Source organism: Balaenoptera musculus, chromosome 15, assembly GCF_009873245.2.
Source record: "Balaenoptera musculus isolate JJ_BM4_2016_0621 chromosome 15, mBalMus1.pri.v3, whole genome shotgun sequence".
Lineage (NCBI taxonomy): Eukaryota > Metazoa > Chordata > Mammalia > Artiodactyla > Balaenopteridae > Balaenoptera > Balaenoptera musculus.
In genome coordinates, this window is record NC_045799.1 from 59,977,144 (window position 1) to 60,001,378 (window position 24,235).

Sequence of the window (24,235 nt, forward strand, 5' to 3'; positions counted from 1 at the left end):
AACCATATACATAATTTAATACTTTCCAGGATCCAGGTTAAAAATAAAAATAGGTGAAATTAATTTTAATAATATATTTATTTAACCCAATATTGAAAATGTTATCATTTTAACTTGCTATAATATTAACGAGATATTTACATTCTTTTTTGGAGGGGTACTAGTTCTTTGATAGTATGAATTTTATACTTTCAGCATCTTAATCCAGATGCTAAATTTTTATTGGAAACATATTTTAAATTTTGTAACATTTTCGGTTGAAAAAGGAGATTCACGTACCCAAGTTGCTCCAAACATACTTAAAAATTTTTTCCAGTAACTGAATGGAGTATCAGGTTTTAAAATTTATTCTAAATTAAAATTAAACCTCAGTTTCTCAGTCCCACTAGCCTGAAAGCCACATGTGCTGCAATCTGACCAATGTTCATGAATATTTCGAGACCTACCCTCCTCCTCAATGGATGGGTCCATCCGGACATCCGTTTCCATTCCTGCTGTGACTCTTCCCATGGGGCCCACAGCCCAGCCCATCACCAGCACACCTTGAGTTCTCAGGTTCTGAATGGTAAAGAACAATGCGAATAAGAATAATAATAATAATAAAGCACAATGGGTTCTACCTGTTGAGCAGACCATGGTGTCAAATGCTTTCCATTCTTTATCAATAACCCATACCCCTCCTGTTTACAAACAGGAAACTGAGGCTTAGAAAAGGAACATGTTAGGGTCAGGCTATCAGTAAGTGGCAGAGCCACTCACTGCTGGAACCAGAGCTGATTGTCCCTAGCCCCTGCCCTCCCCTTCCCTACGCTGTTCTGTTCTGTTTGTGTGTTAAGGCTCCCTCCCCCACCCCCATGAAGTCACTCACAGGGGCCCCTAACCCTCCTTGGGGGATCCGGGGCATTGGGATCCCATCCACGGCGTTGCTTCTTCTCAGAGTGTCATTAGGCCAAGTTGAAGGAATCACCATGTGAAATCCTTACTGGGTGACAGGCCCTTTGCAATAGGAACCATCACTTCTCCCACTTTATAGAGAACAACCGACTTGCCTAAGAGCAAACAGCTAGGAAGTGGGGTGGGGGGGAACTGAGATTTCATTGTCAAATCTGTGTTCCATGTTCCATGCAGGGTGTTTCCCCCCTGCCTCAGTCTCCACCTCTGAGTTTATATAACCCCCTCTCAGGATCTGTGGTCACAACTGAGTATTATAACCCATAACGTGTCAGGCAAAGGTATTCTTAATTATCGCTGTGTGTCTACAGAGGAACCATTTCAAAGGTGTGTCAGGGGCGGATCACTGAGCACCTACTGTGCCCTTGCCCTGCACTAAGCATGCACATGCATCTTCACACCTAAGTCTCGTTAACAGCCCTATAGGCTGGGTGCCATCCACTGCATTTCACAGATTAGAAAACTAAAGCTACAAACACTGGGGTGCATCTAAGATCACAAAGCAAGTATGCAAATCGCAGAGTCAGGGTACAAAGCCCCATCCTGAAGCATGAGTTCACCTTTAAGGCTCATTCCTTCAGGCAAACATCACTTTTTGGCACCTACTATGGGTCTGGGTCTGGCTCTGACTAGGCAGGCAGGATACAGGAATAGGACAGACACGATCCCCAGTCGCAGGAGCTCAGTCCCTAGTGGGTGGCTGTGCTGACAACATGTACCGACACCAGGTCTCCGTGTGCTGCCTCCCTCACCTGCCAGGTCCTGGCCCCACTGCAGCTGGGTGGGTGGGACCCTGTGATTGGGTCCAGCCTACAAGCTCTAAGTGGCAGTGAGGTGAGGCTGTCAGCTCCATGTTGACCCACTTAGGAGTTGAGGCAGGACCCTCAGCTCTCCTCACAGGCCGAGTACTGAGCAGGTGGGGCCAGCCTGGAGCCTGAGTCACCACGTGGAGCACAGCTGAGTGTCTTCACATGAGAGCGAGGCCTCGGCTTGTGAAGTCAATAAGATGAAGGGCTTGCTTGTTACAGCAGCAGAGCTTAACACATCTGGATAAGCACAGTGAAACAGACATTCAGATAGTTCACAAATAATTATAACTTACATAAGAAGGGCACAAGGAGAGATTTTTAACAAGGAGACTGATTTGGTCTTGCAGGGAAGACAAGGGTTGGGAATGGGAGGATGGAGCTGAGACTTGCAGGTAATAATGATGGCAGGTGACAGTCACTGAACATACGTGCCAGGCACTGTGCTGAGTCCTTAACAAACACCCAAGCAAAAGCCATTCCCGGGAAGAGTCTAAAGCCTGGGAGACTTGCAAGTCAGCCCTCTGAGTGTGGTTTCTCTCCCCTTTATCTGTCAGGCACTGAGCACCTATTATGTGCCAGGCAAAGCAAAGCCTCTGCTTTCACATCTCTCACACCCTGGAAGGTGTGAAGGGGGAAAACAAGGACGACATGTCAGGAGGTAATAAGTGCTACGAGGGAAGAGAACAAGGTAGGGGGCCCATAGTGACCCAGGGTAGTTGAGATGGAACATACTGCATATACCCTGAGAAAACCATAATTCAAAAAGAGTCATGTACCAAAATGTTCACTGCAGCTCTATTTACAATAGCCAGGACATGGAAGCAACCTAAGTGTCCATCGACAGATGAATGGATAAAGAAGATGTGGCACATATATACAATGGAATATTACTCAGCCATAAAAAGAAATGAAATTGAGTTATTTGTAGTGAGGTGGATGGACCTAGAGTCTGTCATACAGAGTGAAGTAAGTCAGAAAGAGAAAAACAAATACCATATTCTAACACATATATATGGAATCTAAGGAAAAAAAAAAAGTCATGAAGAACCTAGGGGCAAGACGGGAATAAAGACACAGACCTACTAGAGAATGGACTTGAGGATATGGGGAGGGGGAAGGGTAAGCTGTGACAAAGTGAGAGAGTGGCATGGACATATATACACTACCAAATGTAAAATAGATAGCTAGTGGGAAGCAGCTGCATAGCAAAGGGAGATCAGCTTGGTGCTTGGTGACCACATAGAGGGGTGGGATAGGGAGGGTGGGAGGGAGGGAGACGCAAGAGGGAAGAGATATGGGAACAAATGTATATGTATAACTGATTCACTTTGTTATAAAGCAGAAACTAACACACCCTTGTAAAGCAATTATACTCCAATAAAGATGTTAAAAAAAAAAAAAAAGAGATGGAACATACAGGAGAGCCTCTCTGCAGAGGTGACGATGGAGCTGAGGGTTGGAGGGGAACCGTGAGCCCTGGGCACGGGGACATCTGGAGAAGGACATCCTCAAGGGAACTGTAGGTGCAAACGGGGTGCCTGGTGGGTTTGAGAACCAGCAAGGGGGCGATGGTGGCTGGAAGAGTGAAGGGGGGGAAGATGAGGTCAGACACAGGGCTCTGGATGCTAGTCCAAGTGATACAGAAAGCTCTGGAGGGTTCTGAGCAGACGAGGAACACTATGTACTTCATGCTTCAGGAGGATCTCTCTAGGCGCAGTGGTTCTCAACCAGGGGACATTTGGCCATTTCTGGAGACTTGTCACAAACAAGGGGTTGCTACCAGACTCTAGTGGGTCAAGGCAGGGATGCTAAATGTCCCCAGTGCACAGGACACCCCGCCCCCCCAGCAAAGGATGATCCAGCCTCACATGTCAATAGAGTCAAGGTTGAGAAATCCTGCTGTCAGGGCTTGATAGCAAAGAGACCGTAGGGGGGAAGTGGACACCAGGAACACATTTAGGCTACTGAATAGTCCAGACAAGAAGCAGTGGTGATGGATGGACCTAGAGATTATCATACTAAATGAAGTCAGACAGAGAAAGACAGATACCATATGATATCATTTATATGTGGAATCTAAAAAAAACGATAAAAGTAAACTTATTTACGGAACAGAAATAGACTCACAGACATAGAAAACAAACTTATGGTTACCAGAGGGGATAGTGGAGTGGGGTGTGGGGGAGGGAGATTAGACTGGGATTAACACATACACACTACTGTATGTAAAACAGGTAACCAACAAGGACCTGCTGGAGAGCACAGGGAACTCTACTCAGTATCTCGTAATAACCTATAATGGAAAAGAATCTGAAAAATATACGTGACTTAGTCACTTTGCTGTACACTTGAAACTAACACAACATTGTAAATTAACTATACCTCCATAATGATAATAAAAAAAGAAACAGTGGTGGTTTGGACCAGGGTGGCCGGAAGTTATCAGACTGGGGATGCACTTTGAAGGAACAGCTCTGGATGCTACTCATAGTTTACTGAAGCCATGGCACTAAAATATGAGAGAAAGGGGGGGATGTCCAGGGCAATGTCAAGGTTTACCATCAGAGCAAGGAGAGAAAAGAGGCATTTACACGCCAACAGTGTAGTTGAGGACCTCCTATGAACCAGACACTGTTAGGTGCCAAGGACACAGGAAGAAGAAAACAAAATCACTGCCCTCCTTGGCACTTAGACTTGAAGGGGGAAGGAAACTGACAGCTAAGCCAACAAATAAGTCATTTCGGATCACAAGAAGCCCTCTGAAGAAAATAAAAAAGGGTGATTCGACAGAGAGGGGGTTACTTGGTACAGGGTAGTCGGGAGTTTCTCTGAAAAGCTGACATCTGAACGACTAAAGATCTGGGGTGAAGGCACACCAGGCAGAGGGCACCGGAGGTGCAGAGGCCCGGAGGCAGGATGTTCATGGCATGTTTGCAGAGCTGCAAGCAGACCAGTGCGGCTGGGGCGACAGGGCGCTGGACAGGCAGGTGGGGGCGCGAACTCGGAAGGTCCGCTGGCCACACAAGAGTTCAGATTTCATGTCCAGGGCAGTTGGCTGCCATTCGTGGCTTTAGGCAAAGAACAGCATCAGCTGACCTTTGGACATCTTCCAAGGATGTCTCTTGGCTGCCACGGGGGAAGGGACCGTGGGGGCATCAGGGAAAGTGGGGAGACCCCCCAGGGAGGCTGTGCAGGTATCAGGAGAGGGGATTCCCTCTCAGGACCTGGGAGTCAGATGGGCTTGCATGATATAAAGAAGAAAATGCCGCCAGCTGGGCTGGGGCCTCCTCCGCGCCCTTGCTGGGGCCACGTGGGTGTGTTCAGGCAGTGACCCGGCCCCGCTACAAGGGGTCTCGCTCCAGGCGGGCTCACTGGGAGCAGTGGCTCAGAAGCCCATGGCCTGGGGGTCGGCCCCCCCCTGCCCACCAGACCCCGGTCAGTCCTGTGAGTTGCAACAGCAGTGGCGCAGTGGTGGGGTATCCCCAGAGCTGTGATCAGGCAGACTCAGATTAGGATCTTGATCCCGCCAGCCACAAGCTCCAGCTCTCTCCCCTGTAATAACGGAGAGGACCTGCCTCAGGGAGCCGAGTGTGCAAAGTACTCAGCCCAGAGCAAGTACCCAGGAAATTACAGCGATGACCATCTGTGTGGGTGCTGAGATTCGGCCTTATGATTTATGTGTGCTGCCCACCCTCTTTCAGTTAAGAAACATGAGGCTGGCAGAAGAAGGGGGCAGACGCGAAGGACAGACGATGGGTCTGTGTCCCTAGAGCCAGGATGCCTGGGTTGGGACCTGACTGAGGGCTCTTACGCAGCTCATTTGAAATTGATGAACCTCAGTTTTCTCATCTGCAAAGTGGGAATAACACGGCAACTACAGTCATACCTCATCTTACTGCACTTTATAGATATTACGTTTGTTTGCTGAGACAAATTGAAGATTAGTGGCAGCCCTGCATCTAGCAAGTCTATCGGTACCATTTTTAGCAACAGCATTTGATCACTTCGTGTCTGTGTCACACTTTGGTAATTCTTGCAATATTTCAAACTTTCATTATTATTATTATCATTGTTATTTCATTATTATTACTTGCCATGGTGACACGCGGTCAGTGATCTTTGATGTTACTATTGCAAAAAGATTACAGCTTACTGAAGGCTCAGGTGATGGTTAGCATTCTTTAACAAATAAAGTCCTTTTAAATTAAGGTATGCACACTGTCTTTTCGGACACACTGCTGCACACTTACTAGACTACAGTATAGTGTAAACATAACTTTTATATGTGCTGGGAAACCACAAACTTCGTGTGACTCACATTATTGTGACATTCGCTTTATTGCAGTGGTCTGGAACCAAACCCGCAATATCTGAGGTCTGCCTGTACTTCCAGGGTTGATGAGGGCCCTTCATGAGGGGATGCACAAAAGATGCTTAGCACTGCACCTGGCCATTAATAAAAAATTATGAGGATGAAAGGCAATGATGCTCTGTAAACTGTAGAGTCCTAACCCACACATTGGAATATACTGGAATATGCTACTTCCATTTTCAGAAGTACTGTTCTTATTCTTCTTATTCTGGACACTACGACAGTAGTTCTCTAAGGGCAAGCCCCAAACTGACAGAATCAGCATCACCTGGGAGGCAGGGCCGGCTTCACAGACGTGCAGCTTATGCAGTCACCCAGGCCCTACGTTCCGAAGGGCCCCCTGCTTGGTCTCATGTCCTGCTGTCACCATCTCGAGATTCTTAATTTAAACAAGGCACCCTGTAAACTGTGTAGCTGGGCCTGCCTGGAAGCTAGAGAGGCAAACTCTCGGTTCCCACTCCAGACCTACTGAGTCAAACCCTGGGCAGGGGCCCAGCCAGCTGTGTTTAATAAGCATGATGTGCCTCACCATCTGTGGTAAGCAAGCAACAAGGCGTCTTCCTGACGGTCTACGTAAGCCACTCAGAATTTCTCCACTGGGGCAAAACCATGGGCCAGCCGGTGGGTTAAAGGGTCCTGTGCTTTCTGCTTCCAGCATCTGCCTTCCCTCTGCCGACATTGAGATCTGTCCATCCAGAGGCAAACTTAACACGAAGCTAATGATGTTTCAGCTTCCCTCACTGGCAAGGGCCCCTTCCGAAACCCAGTAACTGATTTTACATCTATGAATCCACAGTCTTTTCTTAAAGAGGCCCACCAAATCGTACAAGCTTCAGGCCCTGGAGCACCCAGACCTGCTGTGGTCTAGACAGGCAGGTGGGATTATCTGAGCTGTGACATTTCAGTTGCTAAGTAACTAGGTGACACTGCTTCTCAGACGTCCTGTGCATTAGCATCACCTGGAGGGTTTGTTAAAATCCAGATGGCTGGGCCCCACCCTCAGTTTGTCAGGAGGCCTGGGTGGGGCCCGAGAACGTGCATTTCTAACAATCTCCTGGGCGACGCTGCTACTGCTGGTCCGGGGACCACACTTTGAGAATCAGCGTCTTTGAGGATTCTTCCCACCTCCACCTTGATTTCTGCCTCCGAGGGGCCAACCCCTGCTTGTCTACCCCCCTCCAGGAAACCCTCCCTGACCTCCCAGGCTGGGCTTGGGGCGCCTTCTTTGGGCAGCTCTAGCCCTTTTCTCTCAAGCTATCTTGTGATGGTCAGTTGCCACCACCAGACCATGAAAATCTGTCCTTTATCTGGATTCTCTGTGCCCACCTCCACGCCTGCAGATGAACAGGAAGGCCACTCTTGGACTTACGATACCCACTTGCTGCCCAGGGCCCTGCTCCATCCCCAGCTAGGCTGCCGCAGGAAGCCTCAGGCTCCTCCTGGGAGGACCTCCCAGTCAAGGAGAGAGAGGGGAGCCAGGTGGAGACACAGGTGCTGCCGGAGCTAGGGACGTAGAAATCTGTGTCCCCCAGGCTGAGTTATTACCTGGGAGGTGGCAGCTGCTCCCAGCACAGCAATCTCCGCTCCTTCCTAATTAGGTCGCAGCCAGTGGAGGGGACGAAGGCACAGGGCTACTGCTCTCTTTTCCGCGCAGCCCTCCTCTCTCTCCAACAACAGGGCCCAGAGTGCGGAGCTCACGGTTTAAAAAGCCTTCATATCCAGCATGGGGCCTCCGGTCCCTCCTCCCTCTCCCAGCAGTTCTGTCCCTGCCTGTCCCTGCAGTGTCACAGGTGCCAGGGGTTCTCCTCTGCTTGCCCGTCACCGGCACAGGCTAGCCTTTGTCCCCTCGGCCATCCCACCACACCCGCCTTCCCCTCTCCTCCCTACCCTCCAGCAGTGAGTTGCGTCTGGAAGTTGAGTGAAAGCTCAGAGGCCTGGCCCAAGGCCGGGTCCCCGGGGTCACAGACACACGTCTGAGGTCCACGGAGCTGCCCCAGCCCCACCCGTGTCCCCCTGTGGATGGAGGGGGGGTACTCACCTCTCTGTCTCCCAGGGACATCCTCCAGGGCCTGCGGGGAGATCCGGAAGGCCCAGCCACAAGGGGCGGGGGTCACGTGGGCTTTAAGCAGAGCCGAGTAATATGGCCCACACCTGGCGGAGCCCCGGGCCGACCCTCGGGCCAACTCGTTGCTGGCCTCTCAGGCCCCAGGGCCCGATCTCCATCACCTGGGTCAGATTCACCCGAGGTGCTGGGCGAACGATTCCCGGCCGCTCCCCCGCCCCCACCCCAGACCCACCGAGTCTCGGCCCCTGCTGGTGGGGACTGGGGGCCCGCACTGTCACAAGCAACCCGACACACTCAGGGAACTCAGGACCACTGCTCTGAGATCTCCAGCATTAGGTGCATGTTTTCAGGCTCTTTACTACCAGGCCATCTGAGGGGCCTCGGCTGTGGGGTGGGGGTAGGGGTTTCTTCTTTCTTCAGGTTTTATTTATTTGCATTGTCTTAATGAGCAAAGGTAGGGAATGGCATCAGCTCTTACCAGGAGCCAGAGGCTTCACAGACAAGGAAGCAAAGCTTTATTATTACAAACCACCCCGTTTAAAAATAGTGGTTCCCTCTGTTTATTCAAGTCTTGCACGTCTTGCAAATTACATCAAATTATAAAAATAAAATGATAGTCACCTATAATCCCACTAGCTACAGATACCAACATCATTTTGATATATTTCCATCCAGTATTTTTCCTAATGCCTGTATTTTAACATAATGGAGAGTTTACCAAATAGCGTTTCTCTTAAAAAAAAAAAAAAGCTCGATCAAGGTATAATTAACATATAATAAACTGCACATATTTAATGTGTATAATTTACAATGTTTTCACAATTGTATACACTCATGGAGCCACCACCACAAAGAAGATAATGAACAGATCCATCGCTCCCAATTTTTTAAATGGAGTTTTTATTTTGGAATTATTTTAGTTGTACAGAAAAGTTGCTAAGATAGTATAGAGAGTTCCGATATAGCCCAGACCCAGTTCCCCCTAATATTAATATCCTACATACCATGATACATTTATTAAAACCAAGAATTTAATATTGGTACATTGTTATTAACTCAACTACAGACTTTATCTGAATTTCACCAGCTTTTCCACTGACATCCTTTTTCTGTTCTAGGATCCAAGTTAGGATACCAAATTGCATTTAGCCAAATGTAGTTTGACACCTTAGCTTTCATTACTTAGCATTCGGTGGTGAAAATCTCTTCAAAAACTTGCTTTAAATGAGTGCCTCATATTTCTTGATATCAATTTACTATAGTGCTTGACTTTCCAATTTTGCTCTTATTAACAACGTTGCCATGAAAATCTTTGTACGCAAATCTTTGTTCACATCTTATATTGCTTCCTTGAGATATTTTCCCTTTTTCCCTCCCCAGCTTTATTGAGATATAATTGACATACAACATGATTTTCCTTGAAATATAACTAGTAGGTCAAGGACTTCCCTGCTGGCGCAGTGGTTAAGAATCAGCCTGCCAATGCAGGGGATACGGGTTCGAGCCCTGGTCCGGGAAGATTCCACATGTCGCGGAGCAACTAAGCCCGTGTGCCACAACTACTGAGCCTGCGCTCTAGAGCCCTCAAGCCGCAATTACTGAGCCCGCACGCCAAAACAACTGAAGCCCGTGCGCTCTAGGGCCTGCGTGCCACAACTACTGCGCCTGCGTGCTGCAACTACTGAAGCCTGCGCCACCTGGAGCCCGTGCTCCGCAGCAAGAGAAGCCACCGCAATGAGGCCCGCGCACCGCAATGAAGAGTAGCCCCTGCTCACTGTAAACAGAGAAAGCCTGCGCGCAGCAACGAAGACCCAACGCAGCCAAAATAAATAAATAAATTTGTTAAAGAAAATAACTAGTAGGTCAAGTCCTTTGATATATACTTGCTTTTAATCCTTTCAACAATGATGTAAGATTTGGCAACCACCATAATACTTGTTTCAGTGGAGAATCGTCAGTGGAAGCTAAAATGAAAGAGTGAAAGTTTGATAAGGAAAAGGATAGTCATATGGTCTCAGAATAACTCCCCACAGATTCCTGGTTGGTTACAAAGGCAGGAGTAGCCCACTCGACGGTGGAGAAAACCAGCAGGCACCACCTAAATTGGGCGATCAAAGTTAAGGACATCAGGATGAGACAAACCACACCGTGAGTCTCCTCCGCTGACATGCAAAGAAAAACACAAGATCAGGTTGGGGCATTCCTGCCAAAGCTGCATTACCTGAATCTAAAGATGAGAAAACGTCAGACAAACCCAAATCGAGGAACATTCTACACGATAATTGGCTTGTACTCTGCAAAATGTCAGGGTCCTGAAAAGCAAAGAAAGGCTGAGGAACATTCTAGATGAAAGGCGATTAAAGAGACATGACCACCAAATGCAATATATAATCCTGGGTTGGATCCTGAATGAGAAAATACAATTTAAAAATTTTTATGTAAAAGACAGTATTGGGAAAATTGATCCATGGATTGGATAATAGTACCGCATCAATGTTAATTTCCTGACTTTGATAAATACTTTTTATGGTGGAAGATGCATGGACTTCCATCAATAAGGTATTCCAGAAAGACCCAATATTAGACTTTTTTTTTAAGTGCGGAGGCATATTATGATGCTTTAGAATTCAAGCTACAGAAAAGCTTTATTATCTCACCAAGGTGATGGTGAGATGCTTCCATAAAGTCTTGGAGTATTCAACTTACATGAAAGTTGCACAATTATAACAAAGAACTCCCATACGCCTCTCACCCAGAGACTTTATGCACGTTTTGATAATTGCCCCAATGATGTTCTTTACGGCAAACCCATCCAGTCCAGGATCAGGTATTATAACCAAGTTTCACACCCTTCTAGTCTTCTTCAATCTAGGATGAATCAGGAAGGAAGGAAAGAGTGGAGGGAGGGAGAAAAGGTGGGTACAGATTTTTAGAGCATCCTTTTATTTTCTGAACATCAAAGTTTCTGAGTTGGAAAATTTGGAAAACACAGCAAAGCACCGAGAAGAAACTAGCTCAGACTCACTCCACCCAGAGACAAGCATTGTTCACTCTTTGATGAACCCCATTTTTTGTTCTTTGATCATATTTGAGATTATAGTGGATATATAACATTTTAGGAATGTACAGCATCTCTTGGTGAGCTTGTAAAAAATACAGATTTTTTGCCCTGGCCCTATCCCAAGCCTACTGAGTCAGGACCTGCAGGGCTGGGGTCCTGATGTCTGTATTTTTAACTAGATCCCAGGGATGCTGATACAGACCCGAGTTTAAAAATCACTCTTGGCATTCTATATTTGCTATTTACTATTATGTCGTAAACATGTCCCTTCACTGTTAGGAGGTCTTTTCAATCACTTATATGAGCATGCATTATTTATATTATCCAAATGATATTTTAAAACAATCTTTTAAAGGCCAGCCAGCCTCATAATCCTGGTTAATAACTTGTGTTAGAGGATCTAGGTAGAGGTGGACACCTAGCAGGGGCTGAGGGAACGTTTGTGGAATCTCAAAGAGACAAGTTGGACCCACATATTAGGAAACAGAGTGAAGTGGATCCTGCCCTAGAGACTCTCACACATTTTGGGGAAAAAGTGAGCTGGTGACATTGCATTGGGTGGTGATATCTACTGAAATTAAAAATACACTTAGCCATTGACCCAGCATTTCCACGACTAGGAATTGGTTTCCTATGGATATTCTGACATCAATCAAAGACGGATGATCTAAAGAGCTCATTGAAACATGACTTGTAATAACGAATGATTGGGCACAACATAAATATCATCAGATGACCTGGAAATCAAGAAGTCATGGGGTGCTGGGCAGCCATGAAAAGAATGTAACAGTTCGTCATGTGGTGTTATTCGGAGATGTCCAAAATGCCTTATGAACTGGGAAAAATTGTGTGTATGTGGTTTTGTTTTTTTTGTTTTTTTTTTTTGGTTGCGCCAGGTCTTAGCTGCAGCACTCGGGCTCCTTAGTTGCGGCAGGCGGGCTCCTGTGTATGTGTTTTTAAAAATTGGAGACAATAGCATTGGCACATTTGTGTATGCATAAGACATTTCTGGAAGGACACACAAGAAACTTAAAATAGCCATGGCTTGGGAGGAGGCTGCCTCAGAGGTCTGGCGTGAAAGGGGGATCTACTTTTTGTCGTGTATCTTCTTGTGCTGTTTGACAATTTTACCATGTGGCTGTATTATCTGCTTGATTAAAAAAAATTACAGGGAACTATATTCAATATCTTGTAATAACTTATAATGGAAATGAATCTGAAAAAGAATATATATATAACTGAGTCACTTTGCTGTACACCTGAAGCTAACACAACATTGTAAATCAACTACACTTCAATAAAAAAAAATAAAAATGATTAATACTTAAAAAAAATACTAGCAATAAAGGAATGAATGCACGAATGAATAAATGTTGATGAAACATTAGCTGGGGTGGGAAGGCAGCGTTTTGGAGCGTGTGCAGGTGCTGGTCCCAGCATGGAATTCCCAGGTGATCCTAATGGTCTTGACACCTCCTCCTAATTAAAGTGGGTGAGCGAGGGGTGTCTGCTGGGTCGCGATGCATCTGTCACCAGCCCCCATTGCAGGGGGCGGTTTGCGGGATGAGCGGGTAGAAGGCAGAGCCCCTGCCCTGCCAACTCGGAAGCGCAGGTCCTATCCGGAAGTTTCCAGATCAGCTCCCAGATCACTTGGCTTCTTCCCGCCACCTCCGTGTAGCCCACTTGTCCTTTCAAACTCATGACTCCTCCTCCTGGTTTAGGAAGTCGCTCCCGTGCCTTGAAGCCCACCCCGTGTCCAGTCTAATGTGGTGGTCATGGGTATAAGCACAGAGGGCAGAGACAGCAGGGTTTAAGGCCTGCTTCCACCACTTACTGTACGACTTCGGGAAAGTGACCCAGCTTCTCTGAGCCTTCCTTTCCTCATCTGTAATATGGCATTAATACTAATATCTATCTGAGTTCCCTGGTGGCCTAGTGGTTAGGATTCGGCGCTTTCACTGCCGTGGTCCGGGTTCAATCCCTGATCGGGGAACTGAGACCCTGCTAGCCACTAGGCGTGGCCAAAAAAAAGAAAAAAATTATAACATCTATCTGTCTTAAGGGGCTGTAAGTATTAAATGAGATAATCTCTAATAAGAGCTCACCAAATATCAACTATTTATTTCATTAACAAACATTTATCAAGCACCCTAGCCTGTGCCAAATCCTTTGCTAAGAACTGGGGATTGAAACAATTTTTAAGGTGAAATGCTCTTTGCTCACAGTTTAACAGAAACAGGGCCATACATAATTTTTAATAGCTTTTTTTTTTATCAAAATGCTTCCAGATTTATCTTCTTTAATTTTGATTACAATCCTATGAAGTAGCTCTGATTATTCATATTTTATGGATGAGGAAATGAAGGTTCAGAGAGGACCCGAGCAGTGGGCTGGGATGAAGAGGAGGCTTCTGGGAAAAGCACTGCTACGTTTCTCCCCTGCTCCCTCACTGCTACCACATTTTGCTTCTAACACCAGATGTGTGGGTTTTTCACATATCAGGCAATTCTCTGCAACACCAGCTAGGTATGCTACAATCCACTTCTGACACTACTCAGAGTTAGTGCAGACCCTACAGGTTAAAGGATCCATCCCACACGACTGTCCCCAACAACTTCAGACAACGATCAAAAGTAGTATGTCCCCAGGTTACCCACAAAGTCTGTCCAACTTGGCTGCAAATCGGAGGTTCCCATGACCCCTTCCTTGGGTTCCATCATTTGCTAGAAGAGTTCACAAAACTCAAACAACAGATCACAGGTGGCATCACAGGAACACAGCTCGTTTGCAGGCTAAGAGATGCTGCAGTGTGTAGGGGCCAGGTACACGTGACCCTATGATCTCGCAAAGCTTCCTCTCTGCCTGGACCAAGTTCTGAGTCATGGGCTTTTCTGAGTGGGAGGGCTGCTGAGGGCATTGGCTTGGTAGTCAGGCACCCAGCTGTTTGTTTCCCCTTGGCCAATCCTCCAATTCTCTTCTGAAAAAACGGTGCAAAACTTTTGGGCTGCAAGTAACAGAATGCCTGGCTAAAAGTGGCCCAAACAACAAAGACATTTATTCTGTCCTCGAATGAGCAGCCTGGGGGTAGGTGGTTCCAAAGTGCTTCATTCAGCCCTTTGACGATGTCCACATGGACTCTGGGATAGTTTCCCTGCAATTTTTGTTTTGTTTTGTTTTACCTCCCTCCGAGGATTGCACAAACGCCACAACCTCATGATGCCCAAAAGCGGGCAGGGAGGGCGGGGTTCTCTTGGAACACATCCTTCCTTTTAACCAAGGAGGAAACTCTTTCCCCAGAGCCCCTGCAGAATTCCCCTTACATCTCGTTGGCCAGAACTGGGTCACATGCCCCAGGCCTCAAAATTTCACCCTAAGTTTCTTTGCCTCACCCATTTTTGCTGCAAACATTTTGCCACATAACTAAATGGCTGTCAGAAAATTTTGCCACCAAAGATAAAATAACTGGTTGACAGTGTGTTTTGACAGTTTGGTTTTCAACTGGCTGAAATTTTTTAGCACTTCCTCCATCAGTGACGTTATTGATGGCGTTATTGAGCTGACTGATGATGAGGATTTGCCCAAGAGTTGATTTCTTATTTTGAAATACATTACATCAAAGGAGAAAGAGGCCAAGGGCCTGTGAAGGACCAGAGTTGAACCCGCATGTCCCACAGAACTATGGAATGTCTATCGATGAATATATGACCATACGCCAAGAACACAGTGTAGAAGGTTTTTGTGTTGCATTACAAATATGCATCCTAGTATTGGGAAACTGATACTTCTCAATGAAGGAAGAAATTTTAGCAAAAATGCGTGATGCTGAATGAGGAAACAAATCAACAAGCAAAAAAAAAAAAAAAAAAAAGCATAATATTATGAACAAAAGACTTGGAAGACAGCTGCTTTGGTACAACCCACAAAATAAAATCAGTTTTTCTGCACACTACTGCCATGAATCCACACACATTTTAAATGTATTCAAATATTTTGTAGTTCATGATAAAGTCTTTTTAATTTTGTTAATCATTTCTCATGTTTCATCATGTCCTCTTTAATGTCCCTCTTATTTTTCATTATTTTATCTTTTACAGCAAAATTGCCTTACGGCCAATTGGTTACTTGGCAAAAATGTTTATGGAAAAATTGCTGCAGCAAAGGTGTCTATGGCAAAGATGCTTATGGCCAAAGTACCTAGAACCCACATGCCCGTGCCTGGACCAATCACTGGGGGCTGCCTGCCTCATCAAATGCCACTATCCCCATGGTGTTCCTTGCATGACATGGTTCCCTCCTGCTATAGGACCTCCACATGTAACAGTCCTTGTGTTCGGAGTGGTCTCCCCTGTTAATACCAATGCACCCTTCATATCACAATTAAGTTTTTCAAGGAATTTACTGAACCCCTCTTTCCTCCTCAGTTAAATGCATTCCCATTATTTGCTTATCTGTGGGGAAGCTGTGCTCAGCTGGGTGGTTCTTCAGCTGCTCTCACTTGGTCTCACGCAGTTGCAGTGCAACGGTGGCTATGGTGGTTCTGACAAGATGACCTCAGTCGCGTGTGTGGTGCCTTGGAGGGGACAGCTGGAGGGCTGGCACTTTTCTCTCTCTCCTCATGTGGTCCTTTTCATATGACTTGGGCTTCTCTACATAGTGGCTGGATCCCCCCACACACAAAAGTGCCAGGTTTTCTGGAGGCTTGGATCCAGAACTGGCATGCTGTTACTTCTGCTGTATTTCACATGGTTAAAATGAGTCACGGGACCACCTCTGGTAGGAGTAAATGTCTGGCACGGGTGTGAGAAGGGAGATGATGGAAAGAGACTAGACTAGACTAGATTTTCTTACAGGGTCTTCCCCACTCTAACATTCCAGAATTATACATTCTTCCCTAAACCTTCAGTAGAACTTAGTGCCCATTTAATGATCTAACCCATGATGTAATGGAAATATTTGTCTCTGGTCTCTGTATTCCTTTTAAAACCTTGTACCATCTACTTCTTTCCTGATAAATATAGAGACTATTGACTAGAGGGATTAACTTTAAAGCATTTACCCACATCTACATGCATTTGCCCCGAAACTAATGATTTCAGGCTTGTGAAATGTGAGTCACCTTCTCTTCTTCTCCGGAAAGACACTGAAAAGCCACCTCTTGAGAGGCAGGGCGTCATTACCAACAGGAAAGGGAAGGACCCCTTCTGTTTAATGTGTGGATAAAAGTGGGATGCTGGAAATAGCCTTTTAATATGTGACTGCAGAGGTGGGACAGGCTGTCACAGGCTTCAGCTGTCTTGGAGAGGAAGCCAGAGGTTCCCCTGCGGGGAAGGGAAGCAGGGTGTGGAACGGCATCCTCCCCAGAGCACCAGGAAGGCTGACAGCTCTCCCCCAGCCATCCCCCAGTGTCCCTGCCGGGAACGGAGGGGCGGGTCATGGGGCTGACCCCGGCTGCCATTTCTGACAGCTTTATAATTACACCATCTGTTCAGTTAAATTACTGGTAACCTTTTGATCTTCTCATTGGGGAGCCTGTGTGCTTTTGATGTGTCTTTTATCTTAGTCTGATAATCTAATCATCGTTTTTTTTTTTTCCCTCTCTTATCTTCTTTATCATGTGGACCACAACCCTGGATTCTCAGGGTCCACTTGGCTTCTCTTTCCTTCTGCTTTTTCCTATTGTGGAATTACCTTGAATAAGCCTCATCACCTCTCTGAAGTCAGTTTCCCATTAATGAAATAAAATATTTTGATTGGATCATAAGAATTGGTGACCTAGAACATCTGACTCGGCCTGCCATGTCTCTGTCCAAGTCCTCATCCTCTGTCATAGGTGGGACCATTATCCGAACATCCCCAGATGGCATCCCCACGGGCATTTGAGCTCCACCCCCCCGAATCCAGTCTCCACCTGAGCCAGAGTGATCTTTTCAAACTGTAAATTGGATCATTTCACTCTCTCACACCATCCTCATACTTTCCAAGACCAACCTCCCTAACGTGTTCTCCGAGGCCCCACGTGGTCCAGCATCTGCCCACCTCTCCTACCTATTCCATGTCACTTCCTCTCTGTCCTCCAGCCATCCCAGCCTTTCAGGTCCCCTATCCTAGAACAGGGGTTCTCAAACGTGGCTGCACATTACAATCAATTTGGAAAGTTAAAAAAAAATCCCGATGCCCAGGCTTCACTTCCAAAGACCTTTTAGAGTCTTTGGAGGTACATTCTTGGCATCAGTATTTTTAACATCTCCCCAGATGACTCCAGTGAGCAGCCAAGATGGAGAATGAACGGTCTGGGGCACCTTGTTTCCTTTCTCCATTTCTCTTACTAATCATCTCCTGCCATCCCAGAGGCCATTGTCAAAGTGCCATCCCTGACCCCCACCTATGTCTGAGTTAGACCTCATGTTATTCCTTTCACAAAACGAGGGTCTGTAATTTCAGAGCACACACCTCAGTTTTCAACTGTATATTCATTAGTGTGATATTTGATTACTGTCACCACGACTGTGGTGGCCAGCCTCCAAGACGGCCCCCAATACTCTCCACTTCCTGGTATTCACACCTTGTGGGGTCTATTCCCACAAGGTACCAGGATTGGATTCTGTGACCAATAGCATATGGCAGAAGTGATGGTAGGCCACTTCAAGATTAGGTTTTAAAAGACTAAGGCTGGGCTTCCCTGGTGGCGCAGTGGTTGAGAATCTGCCTGCCAATGCAGGGGACACGGGTTCGAGCCCTGGTCTGGGAAGATCCCACATGCCGCGGAGCAACTAGGCCCGTGAGCCACAATTACTGAGCCTGCGCGTCTGGAGCCTGTGCTCCGCAACAAGAGAGGCCGCGATAGTGAGAGGCCCGCGCGCCGCAATGAAGAGTGGTCCCCACTTGCCACAACTTGAGAAAGCCCTCGCACAGAAACGAAGACCCAACACAGCCATAAATAAATAAAAAATAAATAAATAAATAAAAATTTAAAAAAAAAAAAAAAAAAAAAAAAGACTAAGGCTTCCCTCTTGGGGATTCTCTTTCTCTTCGGTCACTTACTTTGGGGGATGCCAGCCATCCTGTCAAAAGGACCCTCCAGACAGCCTATGGATAGACCCATGTGTTGAGGACTAGGGCCTCTGACCAACAGCCAGCAAAAAGTTGAGGCCTGGTGCTTCCCTGGTGGCGCAGTGGTTAAGAATCCGCCTGCCAATGCAGGGGACATAGGTTCGAGCCCTCGTCCAGGAAGATCCCACATGCTACGGAGTAGCTAAGCCCATGCGCCACAGCTACTGAGCCTGCGCTCTAGAGCCCGTGAGCACAGCTACTGAAGCCCGCGTGCCACAGCTACTGAAGCCCACGTGCCTGGAGCCCGTGCTCCATAACAAGAGAAGCCACCGCAATGAGAAGCCCATGCACCACAACCAAGAGTAGCCCCCACTCGCCGCAACTAGAGAAAGTCCATGCGTAGCAACGAAGACCCAGCACAGACAAAAATTAAACGATAAATAAATAAATTTGTAAAAAAAAAGTTGAGGCCTGCCAAGAGCCACATGAGTGAGCTTGGAAGCAGATCCTGCAGCTTTCAGATAACTGCTGTCCCAGACAACAGCTTGACAACAACCTCATGACAGACTGAGCCAGAACCACTCAGCAGGGGACTTCCCTGGTGGTCCAGTGGTTAAGAATCCACCTTCCAATGCAGGGGACAGGGGTTCAATTCCTGGACGGGGAACTAAGATCCCACATGCCACGGGGCAACTAAGCCCACACGCCACAACTACTGAGCCCACGCGCTCCGGAGCCTGCGCGCCACAACTGGAGAGAAGCTCGCATGCCACAAGTAGAGAGAAGCCTGCACACTGCAACAAAGAGCCCGTGTGCAGCAACAAAAAGATCCTACGTGCCGCAACTAAGACCCGATGCAGCCAAAAATAAAATAAATAAATATTAAAAGAAGAAAAAGAACCACTCAGCAGAGCTGCTCCTATATCCCCAACCTTCAGAAAATGTGAGATAATAAATGTTTATTGCTTTGAACTGGTAAGTTTTGGGGTGATTTGTTACACAGCAGTAAATTACTAACACATTCTGATAGTTCTGTGAGCATGGAGACCATGGCTGTGACTACTCACCACTCTATCTCCAGAGTCTGTAGGAAGGCTCAAGAAATATTTTTTGGAATTTTTCAATCAACAAATGCTTCTTGAGCACCTACTCTGGGCAGGTGCTGGTCTAGGCAAAGGAGATACAGTGGAGAAGGGGACAGTGTCCTGTCCTCAGAGAATTTACATTCCAGGGGGATTTGATGAATAGGAAGGGGAAACAGTTGGAGCAAGGGTGGGGAAGTTTGGAACACAGAGATGTGTGGTGGGGTGGAGGGAATTCAGTCATGAGCAAAGGGGTTTGGGGCTTCTCAGGCCCATGGATGGGCCTCAGGGAGGCCATGAACCCACTAGTCTTGTGTGTAAAATGATGTGCAGATGTGCCTTTGGAGGATGGAGGGATTCTACATGGCATCAAATTCTCGAAAGGAAGGCTAAGAACAACTGGCCTAGATGAATGTTACAGGTGAGTGCTGTGGACTGAATGTTTGTGTCTCCCCCACCCTTCCAAATCCCTATGTTGAAGTCCTAACCCCCAAGGTGATGGTATTTGATGATGGGGCCGTTGGGAGGTGATTAGATCACTAGGGTGGAGCCCTCATGATTGGGATTAGTGCCCTTATAAAGAGATAGGAGAGAGCCTGCTTCCTCTCTCTGCTCTCTGCCATGTGAGGACACAACGAAAAGGTAGCCATCCACAAACTAGCAAGCGGTCCCTCGTCAGACACCAGATCTGCCAGCACCTTGATCTTAGACTTTCCAGCCTCCAGAACTATGAGAACTAAACGTCTGTTGTTTAAGCCACCCAGTCAGTGGTAATTGGTTACAGCAGCCCAAACTAAGACAGTGAGGCAGGTGGTGACCTTCCAGTGCAGCCCGTTCCTATTCTTGTTGTGGGCAGAAGAACAGAATGGGGAGAAAACTGGACTTTAAATATTTGCTCTGACATCCACCATCTGCAGACTCTGGACAAGTTATCATCTAAAGCCTCGGTTTCTGCACCTGTAAGCTGAATATAAGAGCAATGGCTTCATAGGGTTCTTATGAAAATGAAATAGGATGTGTATGTAAAGCTCAGAGCCCAGAGCCTGCTGTCCAGCAAATGCTTTCTGACAGCTGTTAAGTTTCTTAATGGCGTGAAAGAGATTTGGGTTCTGATACCTTTTTTCTCAATATTTTTAAATGAAAAATTTTCAAATATATCTTCTTTATCCATTCATCTGTCGATGGACATTTAGGTTGTTTCCATGTCCTAGCTATTGTAAATAGTGCTGCAATGAATATTACTCAGCCATAAAAATAAATGAAATTGGGTCATTTGCAGAGACGTGGATGGACCTAGAGTCTGTCATACAGGGTGAAGGAAGTCAGAAAGAGAAAAACAAATACCATATATTAATGCATATATGTGGAATCTAGAAAAATGGTACAGATGAACCTATCTGCAGGGCAGGAATACAAAGGCAGACATAGAGAATGGACGTGTGGACCCGGGGGGTAGGGGAGGGTGGGATGAACGGGGAGATTAGGATTGGCATAAATACACTACCATGTGTAAAATAGATAGCTAGTGGGAACCTGCTATACAGCACAGGGAACTCAGCTCAGTGCTCTGTGATGACCTAGATGGGGGGGATGAGGGGTGAGGTCCAAGAGGGAGGGCGTGTGGGTATGTGTATAGCTGATTCACTTTGCTGTGCGGCAGAAACTAACACAACATTGTAAAGCAATTATACTCCAATAAAAAAAATTTTCAAATATAATGAAATGTTGTAAAGGCTTTGCAGTGAACATGAATATGCCCACCACCTAGGTTCTGCCATTAAAGTTTTGCTGTATTTGCTTTATCACATGTCTATCCACCGCTGTCTAGCAGACAGTGTTGTTGCCAGACTGATGTTCTCAGACTGTAATTAACTTTGTTAAAAATCCTTACTCCTTCAAAGCTCAATGGAACCCTGCCACTGGGGAATTCAAATGAGCCCCCTGCTTTTTCCTTTTCAAAGAAAAGCACATTGTGAAATTTCTCAGTATCAATTACTATTTGTATATGCTCTAATCCTTTAGGTATTGAAAGGGTTTCCTTTCTGCTGGGTTCGATTTCATGACAATAAATGGTACCCAGGGGCACGATAATTGCATTGGTGGTTTGATCCGAATTTCTGATGCTTGGCAAAATTCACCCCAAAGCAGACGATTGGTGTTAGAGCCCTTGAAGGACCCAACCTGAGCCAAGATCGGTGAGGTGTCCAGGACAGAGAAGCAGAGATGAGTTCCTAATTTCTAGTTCTCCAGGATCTGGTGTTATCATCTTCAGAAAAACACATCATGCACTGAAAGGGTGTTACAATTACCAGCCCTGTTGGGGAGATGATGCTGAACTGTCTACATAACATCAAAAAGCTTGTTTTCTTAAATGATAATTAGAGCATCTCCATAGGAGAGCTGGTTCATAAAGACGCTCCCTATGACATTGCTCCCTGCACACAAACAAGCCAGACGGGAAACTGCGACCAGGAGGGCAGAGGCCGCCACTAATTAGTCGTGACATCAGCATTTAGACTTTGCTGGCCAATTACGTCGGGAGAAGTGAATAAAGCTAATGAAACTTTCTTTTCATCTGCGCCAGGAGCTGCAGTGTCTCCATAGGTGAGTGGGGTTGGCCCAGAAACCCCCTCTGCTGGAGATCTTTGGGGGAATGCGTGACTTTATTGCTAGAATTTGTTGGAGAGAGAAAAAAGTACCTAACTAAATGGAACGATTAAATGGATAAACTTGGTTCCATGTGGCAGAGGAGACGTAGTTTTAGCATGGAAAGAACTTGCTTTCCAGGCTGACTCCAAGGTAAGCAGAAGGACTTCCACGTCCGAGGACAGGCTGGGGTCCTGTTTGGTAACACGGTCCTCCTTCCCCTGCAGGGGCTGGAGGCTTGCCCCCCTGCCAGCCCCCCGAGGACCACTTTGAGACCTGGGACAGTGTAGGGGTCATGGGTTCCGGAAACACACGGCTGGGTTTTGATTCCCAGCTCTGCCACTTATGAGCTGTGTGATCTTGGGCAAGTTCCTTAACGTTTCTGTGCTTTCATTTCCTTTTCTGAAAAATGGGGATAATAAAAGTACTTACTTTAGTAGGGTTGTCTCCAGCATTCAGTGAGCTCAGGCACATGAAGCGAGTAGAAGAGTGACGGGCCGTTTAGCTGACGTCCCCCTGCCTCGGCTTCCCCCTCCCCTACTGACCAGAGGGCACTGGATCCCCCCTCCCCTACTGACCAGAGGGCACTTTCTTTTTTCCTTTCGAGGCGGAATTGTAAAAACACCGACTGCTGCTCTGCTAGTCATTGCACTTGCCTTCCCTCTGCCCTTCCCCAATGCCATGCCCATCCTCACTGCCTGTTGTAATGATCACCAACGATGTTATCCTGGGAATTCAGGAATATAAATCTATTTTTATTTTATTTATTATTATTATTTTTTTAAATAAATTTATTTATTTTTGGCTGCATTGGGTCTTCGTTGCTGCGCGCGGGCTTTTTCTAGTTGCGGCGAGCAGGCTTCTCATTGCGGTGGCTTCTCCTGTTGCGGAGCATGGGCTCTAGGTGCGCCGGCTTCAGTAGGTGTGGCTCTCAGGCTCAGTAGTTGTGGCTCACGGGCTCTAGAGCGCAGGCTCAGTAGTTGTGGCTCACGGGCTTAGTTGCTCCGCGGTATGTGGGATCTTCCCGGACCAGGGCTCGAACCCGTGTCTCCTGCATTGGCAGGCAGATTCCCAACCACTGCGCCACCAGGGAAGTCCCTATTATTATTTTTAAATTTATTTCTTTTATTGGTTTATTTTTGGCTGCGTTGGGTCTTTGTTGCTGCACGCGGGCCGTCTCTAGTTGCAGCAAGAGGGGGCTACTCCTCGTTGCTGTGCGCGGGCTTCTCATTGCGGTGGCTTCTCTCGTTGCAGAGCATGGGCTCTAGGCGAGTGGGCTTCAGTAGTTGTGGCTTGCGGGCTCTAGAGCGCAGGCTCAGTAGTTGTGGCGCACGGGCTTAGTTGCTCCGCAGCATGTAGGATCTTCCAGGACCAGGGCTCGAACCCGTGTCTCCTGCATTGGCAGGCGGATTCTTAACCACTGTGCCACCAGGGAAGCCCCTATAAATCTATTTTTAAGCAGCCAATCTAGGAGGCTCAGCACAGGAGGGGTTGGGGCGGTGTGGGCCCTTCGTGATGCACTACTGGGCTCTATGCTGGGGTCAGGGTGGGGAGTCAAACTGTGAAGTTTGATTATGATTAGCATCGTTATTCTCTACAGGCGCACATTCTGCATCTAATAGGCTAACACATTAAAGAATAAGCTCATTTCATCTTTATGGGGAAGGTACTATATTGTACCCATTTTAAAGATAAAGAAACTGAGTTCCCCAAACAGGACCTTACCTGCCCATGGCCACAGAGAGTGAGTGGCAGAGCCAGGACTCAAGCCCAGATGCGCTGACTCTGCCCCATTAACACGTTTTCCTCCCTGGCCTGGAAAGACGTACTGGAGGCAGGGAGATGGGCTGGGGGACTGCGGCAATGGTTCAGTGACCTGGATGGAAGCCGTGGCTATGGGGATGCCATTCACTGAATGCCCACTGTGTGCCTGCCACGAGCTTGACATGCATTGTTTCACTTAATCCTCGCCCACATACCATTATTATCCTACAGATAAGGATGTGAAGGTTTGCAGGGGCTAAAAACACCCCAAGTTGGGCAACCACTAGTGGCCCAGATGGGATTTGGGTCCAGAGTCTGCCTTCGGGGCTGTCAACCACTGTGCCGAGGATCTGCGGGGGCACTGGGGTGTTGGGAGTCGTGAGAGATTGGACACAGGGCAGATGGAGAGGGAGAAGCTGGGTTTCTGATTCACGG

The 24,235-nt window shown here is 46.9% G+C and overlaps 1 protein-coding gene across 1 annotated transcript in view; it reads right to left on the reverse strand.

Annotated features, from left to right (window-relative positions):
- Window positions 1–452: 452 nt before the first annotated feature.
- The window catches only part of CPPED1 (calcineurin like phosphoesterase domain containing 1), a 151,170-nt gene continuing 127,387 nt past the window's right edge, over window positions 453–24,235 (reverse strand). Inside the window, exon 4 of the mRNA XM_036827653.1 lies at window positions 453–558. Coding sequence (XP_036683548.1) covers window positions 455–558 — 104 coding nt within the window. The 3' untranslated portion in view covers window positions 453–454. The remainder of the gene's footprint in view (window positions 559–24,235) is intronic.